General features: G+C 46.8%; 1 protein-coding gene across 1 annotated transcript; it reads right to left on the reverse strand.

Moving 5' to 3' along the window:
• Positions 1-5,826: 5,826 nt before the first annotated feature.
• Positions 5,827-8,524, reverse strand: Hspa2 (heat shock protein family A (Hsp70) member 2). The gene is made up of 2 exons (XM_038337227.1): positions 8,476-8,524; positions 5,827-8,267 (listed from the first exon to the last, which is right to left on the reverse strand). The coding sequence occupies exon 2, from the start codon at positions 8,260-8,262 to the stop codon at positions 6,355-6,357; it is 1,908 nt and encodes a 635-aa protein (XP_038193155.1). The 5' UTR covers positions 8,263-8,267; positions 8,476-8,524; the 3' UTR covers positions 5,827-6,354.
• Positions 8,525-9,101: the final 577 nt, after the last annotated feature.

The raw sequence follows: 9,101 nt of genomic DNA on the forward strand, positions 1-9,101 counted from the left end.
TGCATAGCCTGGCATGGTAGTGCATGCCTGTAATCCCGGTACTCTGGAGGTGAGGTGGAGGCCAGCCTGGAACCCACATGGAGGAAGCGAGAGCTGACCCCAGAAAGTCACCCTCACTATCCATATATATAGGGAAGCACGGACCAACACAAACACACACAATATGAAAGGAGCAAACTTTTTAAAGTTCATACTGTTATAAAATAGAAATATAGAGTTACCTTCTAAGTATTTAATACTCCTAAGTATCCTACGAGAGAAAGAGTTGTTTGTGCCTAATCAAGAGAAACTCCTAGCTGGGTGGGGGTGGCGCACGCCTTTAATCCCAGCACTCAGGAAACAGAGGCAGGCAGATCTCTGTGTGTTCGAGGCCAGTCTGGTCTGCAGGTCAACAGAGTGAGTTTCAGGACAGGCTCCAAAATTATGAGAAACCCTATCTCAGAAGAGAAAAAAAGACAGAAACTCCTTAAAATCTTATTGAAACTAAGGAGCAGGGTTTGATGAGATGGGTAAGAAGTTAAGGCCATTCTTACAGAGGACCTGGGTTTGGTTCCCAGCACCCACATGATGGCTTAAGTTATAACCCTGTCTCTAGTTTCAGGGATCAAATTTCCTCTTCTGGCTTCCAAGAGCAGCAATTACACATATGATGTACATACAAACATGTATACACAACACTCATAAAACATATTTTTAATTCAAAAAAGCAATTAAGAACATGTAACTGAAAGCAAAGTTTCTGATCTCGGAATTTTAGACCTGGCACTAACTGTATATAAACACATACTTGTGCTGGGCATGGTGGCACACGCCTTTAGTCCCAGCCCTAAGGAGGCAGAAGCAAACAGATCTCTGTGAATTCCAGGTCAACCTGGTCTACATCATGAGTTCCAGAACAGTCAGGGCTATGTAGAGACACTGACTCAAAAAAATTTATGTGCTTATTTAGTGAAAAGGTCATAAAGATATATTTGCGATGTTGTAATTCTGCTCAGAAAAAAAAAAAAACAGTACTTGAGATGATCGTTGCGGAGCGTGTCTGTGATTCTGCCATTGGAGGTACTGGGGCAGTTAAGACTGGGAGTTCAAAGTCTGTCTGGGCTACATATCAAGCTAGACCTAAGAACAAAATGTTTGTGATGCCAAATATTGAATAAACATTTTTATTTGCCCAACCCCCAGTTTACAGCCAAGCTTCTCTGCGGTGACAGCAGTAAAGCAGAGTGTTCATGGTGTCTTGATTAGTTCTGAAGAAAAAGACATTTTAAAACTGAGTACTGTCCCACTAAACCAGAAATGTGTATGTTCTAGAAATATTTACATTCCAAGAGTCATACCAAGAATAAAACTGGCTGGGCAGTGGTGGCGCAGGCCTTTACTTCACTGGGAGTAAAGGAGGCAGAGGCAGGCAGATCTCTCTTGTGAGTTTGAGGCCAGCCCGGTCTATACAATGAGTTCCAGAATGGTCAAGGCCACACAGAGAAACCCTGTCTCAAAAACAAAACAAATAAAAAAAAGAGAACAAAACTGGATTCTTTCAGTGAACTGTAATTTTCACTCAGGAATTAAATTTTGTATATGATTTCTAATGGAGAGCATTTCTTCATGCCTATTTATGCATTAAGCATACAGGAGCAATTGAGCATTCCCATACTTCGTTTTAAAGATTCCTTTTTATTATTTCAGTCGTATGTGTGTGTTATATGCACATGAATACAAGGGCCCCTCGAGGACAAAGGTCTCAGATACCCTGGAGCTGAGGTTACAAGCCCTTGTAATCCACCTGATGTGGGTGCTGGGAATTGAACTCAGCTCCTCAGGAAGGGCAGTATGTGCTCTTAACTACTGAGCCATCTCCCTGCCACTTCTACTTTTGTTTTGCATTTTTTTTTTTTGAGATAGGATTTCTCTGTGTAGCCCTAGCTGTCCTGGAACTCTGTAGACTAGGCTGGCCTCGAACTCACAGAGATCCAGCTGCCTCTGCCTTACAAGTGCTGGGATTAAAGGCATGTGCCACCAGTGCCCAGCTGTCCCGCTTACTCTCCTTTCTTAATCCTATCATACATATTTCCTTAGCAGGTCTTGACATAAGGTTATGAGTTTAAATCTTTACTCAAAGGGGAGGGACGGGGGAGGAGGAGGGGAGGAGATGGAAATTTTTAAATATAAAAAAATAAACCATGAGAAAAAAAATGAAAGAAATCTTTACTCAATTCGTTTAAGTGTACATGTATGTGTGTGTGTTACAATAAACAGGTGGAGTACCAAGGACAACTTGTGGGAGTTTGTTATTTCCCGTGATGCAGGGCCTGAGGATGGAACTCAGGCACTCGGGGTTGGTTTGTTTTTAAGTTCCAGTTTCCAAATGCAAGAGGAATATGCTTTGCAATACAACTTCTACAACCTACATTTTTAAGTGGGAATGTCTTATGTGCCTGTCCACGCAGCTTCATAAAAGATCTTTTTATTTCATCCAGATACTCAGATTGTACTCCTGCTTAAGATGTAAGGTTGAAAGCTATGGGGCTGAGGGTGTAGCTTAGTTGGTAGAGTGCTTGCCTAGCATGCACAAAGCCCTGGTTTAAAAAAAAAAGTGGGGGGGCTAGAGTGATGGCTCAGTGGGTAAGGGTGCTGACTGAGGAGCCTGAGTTCCATCCCTAGGATTCCTGCGGTGGGAGGAGCACCGTCTCAAGTTGTCGTCTGCCCTCCACATGTGCACCATGGCAGGAATGCAAACACACACACACATAACACAACTGTCATTTTGAAAAAAAGATCGAGGCTGGAATGATGGCTCAGGTTAAAATCACTTGTTGCTCTGGCAGAGGATCCAGGTTCAATGCCCAGGACCAAGGTGGCAGCTCACATCTGTCTCTACTGCAGCTCCAGATCCAGTGCTCGCTTCTAGCCTCAGTGGGTACCGGACACAACATGGTGTAGATATACATGCAGGCAAAATACCTAAATAAAAATTTTTGGTGGCACACGCCTTTAATAGCAGTGCTCAGGAGACAGAGGCAGGCAGGTCGGCAGATCTCTGTGAGTTCAAGGCCAGCCTGGGCTATAGAGCTGGTTCCAGGACAGTTAGGTCAGGGCTGTTACACAGAGAAATCCTGTCTCTAAAAACAAAACAACAAAAATTAACAGTAATTCTCTTTTTCTTAAGCCTCTGTTGCATATTGAATGTGTGATATATCAAAAATCCTATTAAGTTTTATATAGCAATATTTCCTAAGGTATTGGTTTTAATGTCTTTCCATTACACATATAAAACTCTATAAGAAATTTAAAGTGAGATTGTTTCTCAATGTCATATATCTCAGTACTGTAAACATTATATCTTACTTTTTACCTCAAAACAGGGATAAAGTAATCATTCAGATACAAACGTGTGCCTGTTTTAATAAATTATCTTTAGCCCTTAGCTTTCTAGTTGCAAATATATCACATTTATTTTAGACACTCCGGCTACTACTTGGACGTTCCAATGATGCTAATTATTCCTTGAACTGTAATTTAACCCTCCTAAGAGAAGGCATTGTTTCCATTGTTATTTGACCAGGGCTAGTCTAGCATGTGGTCAGGAGTTCCCAGGTATTCTTGAGTTACAAGTTTCAATTACCTCTTGGAAACACTAAATGGCTACTTTTAGTGGCGTTATCTTAGTAATATTCCAATCTAGATAAATTTGAGAAGATGGAATTAAAAATTTAAAAGTCTACAAAAAAGGCTAGTCTACTTTACAAAATAACAATATTGTTACAAAATAACAATGAGGTATACTGAGGTAATAACAAGTGACTGGAGATCAGACCACAGTAGCATTGGTCATTGAGACTTTAGAAATCTCTTCTAAAGTGAGGCCTGAAATCAACATACCAACTTGCACTTGTAGACTGGCCTTATTATTTGGAATTAAAGCAGGGATGTTTTCAGCAAGGTACTGAGTTCAGTATTACCTTCCGGTACCCCACTCCCTAGAACAGGAAAACAAACGAACAAAACCCCTAAATTCATAAAGGACTAATAAAAGAGCTATATACCGAATACTGTCCTGGTAAAACTCATGTAAAAAGTCACTTTAGAGCCTTTAATCTCAGCACCTGGAAGGCAGAGGTAGGTGGATCTCTGTGAGACCAGCCTTGTTTACAAATGAGTTGCTGGACACCTGGGATTGCCTGGGAGGGGGGAGTCACTTTAAGACAGGGGTGGGCCGGGCGGTGGTGGCGCATGCCTTTAATCCCAGCACTCGGGAGGCAGAGGCAGGCGGATCTCTGTGAGTTCGAGACCAGCCTGGTCTACAAGAGCTAGTTCCAGGACAGGCTCCAAAGCTACAGAGAAACCCTGTCTCGAAAAAACAAAAACAAAAACAAAAAAAAAAAAAACTTTAAGACAGGGGTGGTACACAATGTTATCCAGCATTTGGGATCAGGATTTCAAGGCCATCCTCAGCTACACACTGAGCTTCAGGTTAACCTGGGCTACTTAAGACACTATTTCAAAAACAAAATCATTCTAAAACTATTGGTATCAAAGTACTCTATCAAAATGTATGTGATGGCCTATGTAGCCTAGCTTAACTATGTCTTTTAGTGCTCACAGATGGAAACTCTCACTAGTGTTACATTGGCATAAATTAATCTGCCTTCACATTATGAAATATGGAGTAGTCTTTGAAAATTTTCTAAGTATTTTGAAACAATTTCACAATTGCCATTTATCCCCCTGCCCCCACCTAAGTGAGGCTTGCTAAAAGATCTAGCTAAACACAAGGGTCAGCTATAATGTGAAAGTACCCAATAGCCTTAGATTAACTTGCTTCCTAATTTTTAAGTTAACGTATACTATTATTCCAAAAATAAATCTCTGTGAATGAAGGATCCACTATTAAATTAAAAATTTAGCTTCTAAAATGCACTAGCATTTTAAAAATAACATGAAGTAAATTTTTATCATGTTAGAAAGATATTAGAATGCCTATTGCTGTTGAAACTATGCATTTTCAAACCAACTACTAAATTTCTCCCAAGTTCCCCTTAAAGGAACTTTTAAACATAACTCCATGAGAAACTAAAAACTAAGTGGCTCAGCCGGTAGAGGTACTTGCTGCCAACCTGAAAACCTGAGTTCAATCGCGGGGACACACATGATGGGGAGAACCACTCATACAGTGTCCACCCCCAACTCGATGGGACTAAAAAATTAACTATAGTAGTGGTTTGAGACAGGTTATTTTAAGAGCTCTAAGATCTTCAAATAAGAAAAGGAACCACTTCCCAAATAATTACAGCCGCCAAATGGGTTCTTACAGAATTTGCCCTAAGTTTGGCAGTTGAGCTGTTTCATAGAAGCTGGAACAAGCGTGACCAGACTTGGCCTCAGCATCAAACCCTTTTACACTTGCCTGCTGGCTCTTGTTTCAGGAACCTGTATGTCAGAGCGCATATTTCTATACTCCCTGTGTCTACTATGAAAAGACGCTGTCATTTTTGTTATGTAGAGAAAATCTGTGTTATACAGGATCTGGAATACAGCTTGCACTTCCCTGAAACATTCAGGGAGGGTTTTGTTGTTGTTGTTGTATACTTGAATACTAAAGCCAGGGCTGAGGAGTTTAGATTCATTTGAAGACCCCATCAGGTTTCTGTATACTAAAGGGAGGTTACTTTACCAAAATTCTTCACCCTTTAAATTGTTGGTTATTTGAGGCAGGAACTTCATCTGAGAATTAGAGAAAATTAGATTAGATAAATTTCACATCATACTAATGTAAAGATCAATATGAGTAAAACATGGGAAGAAGAAATTGAAAACTTCAGACAGCAATTTTGAGATCAAGTTCAGCTTTACTATAAATTTGCATTTATGCCTTCACAGAATATACCTGTCTTTAAAATTACTGCAATGTTTATTTTAATCTCAAAGTAAAAATAAACAATTCAAGCCCCTCTGTATTCAGTGGTACCAAGCTTCCATTGGACAGGTGTGCAAACATCAGGTTTCCCATTTCCAGCAATTCTCCACGTACAAACTAAGCTTAACCAAAAAAAGAAAAGAAAAAAGAAAAAAAAAAAGAAAAAATGCTCAAATCAGCAATCACTTAAAATGTTAAAATGCATTAAAGAGAAACCTCATTTCCCCTCCCCCCAACCAAACTTTAGAACTAACCTTTTGTAACTAAACTAAGGTGTTGCACCTTTCCTTTCAGACGCCCGCACCAGGCTAAAGACTTCCAATAACAGATCTCTCTTGGCACGAGGACATTTCAAAGAAACCAAAACAAAAGGGGAAGGGGGAGTGGGCGGGGGAGGGAGAAAGGAAAAGAGATTTACGCGGACTGCAGTGCAAGTTTAGTTAGTCCACTTCCTCGATGGTGGGGCCTCCAGAGGAGCCGCCGCCTCCGCCGCCGGGACCGCCTTGGTAAAGTTTGCTGATGATGGGGTTGCACACTCTCTCAAGCTCTTTCTGTTTGTGTTCGTACTCATCTTTCTCGGCCATCTGGTTTCGGTCGAGCCAGTTGATCACTTCCTGACACTTGTCGAGGATCTTGTTTTTGTCCTGCTCGCTAATCTTGCCCCTCAGTTTCTCGTCTTCCACCGTCTGCTTGATGTTGTAAGTATAGGACTCAACTGCGTTTTTGGCTGCCACGCGATCGCGATTAGCTTCATCTTCCGATTTGTACCGCTCTGCCTCCTGCACCATACGGTCAATGTCGTCCTTGCTCAGACGACCCTTGTCGTTGGTGATGGTGATTTTATTTTCCTTACCGGTGCTCTTGTCGGCAGCAGTGACATTAAGGATGCCGTTGGCATCGATGTCGAAGGTGACCTCGATCTGGGGGACCCCGCGGGGTGCTGGGGGGATCCCAGTCAGGTCGAACTTGCCCAAGAGGTTATTGTCCTTGGTCATGGCCCGTTCGCCCTCGTACACTTGCACCAGCACGCTGCTCTGGTTGTCTGAGTAGGTAGTGAAGGTCTGCGTCTGCTTGGTTGGGATCGTGGTGTTTCTCTTAATGAGCGGGGTCATGACACCGCCAGCTGTTTCGATGCCAAGCGACAATGGAGTCACGTCGAGTAACAGCAGATCCTGCACATTCTCGGATTTGTCGCCGATGAGGATAGCCGCCTGCACAGCGGCACCGTAAGCCACCGCCTCGTCGGGGTTGATGCTCTTGTTCAGCTCCTTGCCATTGAAGAAATCCTGCAGGAGCTTCTGGATCTTAGGGATGCGGGTGGAGCCGCCCACCAGCACTATCTCCTGGATCTGGCCCTTGTCCAGCTTGGCATCACGCAGAGCCTTTTCCACCGGCTCCAGGGTCCCTCGGAAGAGGTCGGCGTTGAGCTCCTCGAAGCGGGCGCGGGTGATGGACGTGTAGAAATCCACGCCCTCGTAGAGCGAGTCGATCTCGATGCTGGCCTGCGTGGACGAGCTCAGGGTGCGCTTGGCGCGCTCGCAGGCAGTGCGCAGCCGGCGCACCGCGCGCTTGTTGGGCCCAATGTCCTTCTTGTGTTTGCGCTTGAACTCCTCCGCCAGGTGACTAACCATACGATTGTCGAAGTCTTCGCCACCCAGGTGGGTGTCGCCAGCCGTGGACTTCACCTCGAAGATGCCATCCTCGATGGTCAGGATGGACACGTCGAAGGTGCCCCCGCCCAGGTCGAAGATGAGCACGTTCTTCTCGCCCCCCGCGCAGCCCTTCTTATCCAGACCATAGGCGATGGCCGCTGCCGTGGGCTCGTTGATGATGCGCAGCACATTGAGGCCCGTGATGGTGCCCGCGTCTTTGGTGGCCTGGCGCTGTGAGTCGTTGAAATAGGCGGGGACGGTGATGACCGCGCTTTGCACCTTGCCCCCCAGGTAGGCTTCGGCGATCTCCTTCATCTTAGTGAGGACCATGGAGGAAATCTCCTCCGGGAAGAAGGTCTTCATCTCCCCCTTATATTCCACCTGCACTTTGGGCTTCCCACCTTCGCTCACCACTCTGAACGGCCAGTGCTTCATGTCCGACTGCACCGTGGCGTCCTCGAACTTCCGCCCGATCAGCCTCTTGGCGTCGAAGATGGTGTTCGTGGGGTTCATGGCCACTTGGTTCTTGGCGGCGTCGCCGATGAGGCGCTCGGTGTCGGTGAAGGCCACGTAGCTGGGGGTGGTGCGGTTGCCCTGGTCGTTGGCGATGATCTCCACCTTGCCATGTTGGAAGACCCCGACGCAGGAGTATGTGGTGCCCAGGTCGATGCCGATGGCCGGGCCGCGGGCGGACATGCTGACTGTAAAAACAAACAAAACCAGGCACAGCGACGTTAGGACGAGAGAGACGGCGAACTCGGACCCCAGCCAACGGTCGCCCCGCACAGCTCTCCTCGAGCGCGACCAGCGTCTCCCGGATCCCGGCCTCGGTTCTCCGCTCTTATAGACGCCCCCCTGCCTTCTGGAAGCTCCCAGAGCCAATCCGCCCCCGGGACCGCCCGCACCAACCCGTCTGGCGCCCCCACAGGCTCGCCTGGTCGGAGTGACCAGCCGGTGGTCCAACAGTTAGCTAGTTGGCTGGGGGGCGGGACTCCGGCCCCGGGCGGGGAGACCGAGGGGCGGCCGTTATGCAAATGAGGCCCCGCCCAGCGCCTCCGGCCGCTTGGGGGCGTTAGGCTCGCGCCCGGGGAACCGGGGCATACGCCCCTTCCCCGCCCCGCCCTCTCGCTGCCGTTTGTACAGTGTGATTCGTTGACATCTGTCAGATTGGCAGGGCAGGTGCCCAATGAGCAGCGCGGAACCCTAAGCGTGCGGCGGAGGGGCCCGGGGTGTGGCGCAGGGGAGGCAGGGCGGATGGGGAGCTGGTCTCCCCGGGGGCTTAAGTGTGTTTCGGTGCCGGGTACCGCCACGGAACCAAATTCCCGGGAGCCGAATTCTTTCTGGGGGCAGTTGCACGGAATAAAGAACGGCTGGGACCGGCTCTCGTCTTCCATTCCCCCGTGGGGCTGGGCATGGGGCGGTTCCAGAGCGGGGACTGCGAGGTCCGGCGGAGGCGAGTTTTTCCTCGCGCCTGGGTCGGTGCGCGGCGGGAAGGCTGCGCGGTGCTTACCCGGGAGGCGCGAGTTCACGGCCCG

Source organism: Arvicola amphibius, chromosome 7 (assembly GCF_903992535.2).
Source record: "Arvicola amphibius chromosome 7, mArvAmp1.2, whole genome shotgun sequence".
NCBI lineage: Eukaryota > Metazoa > Chordata > Mammalia > Rodentia > Cricetidae > Arvicola > Arvicola amphibius.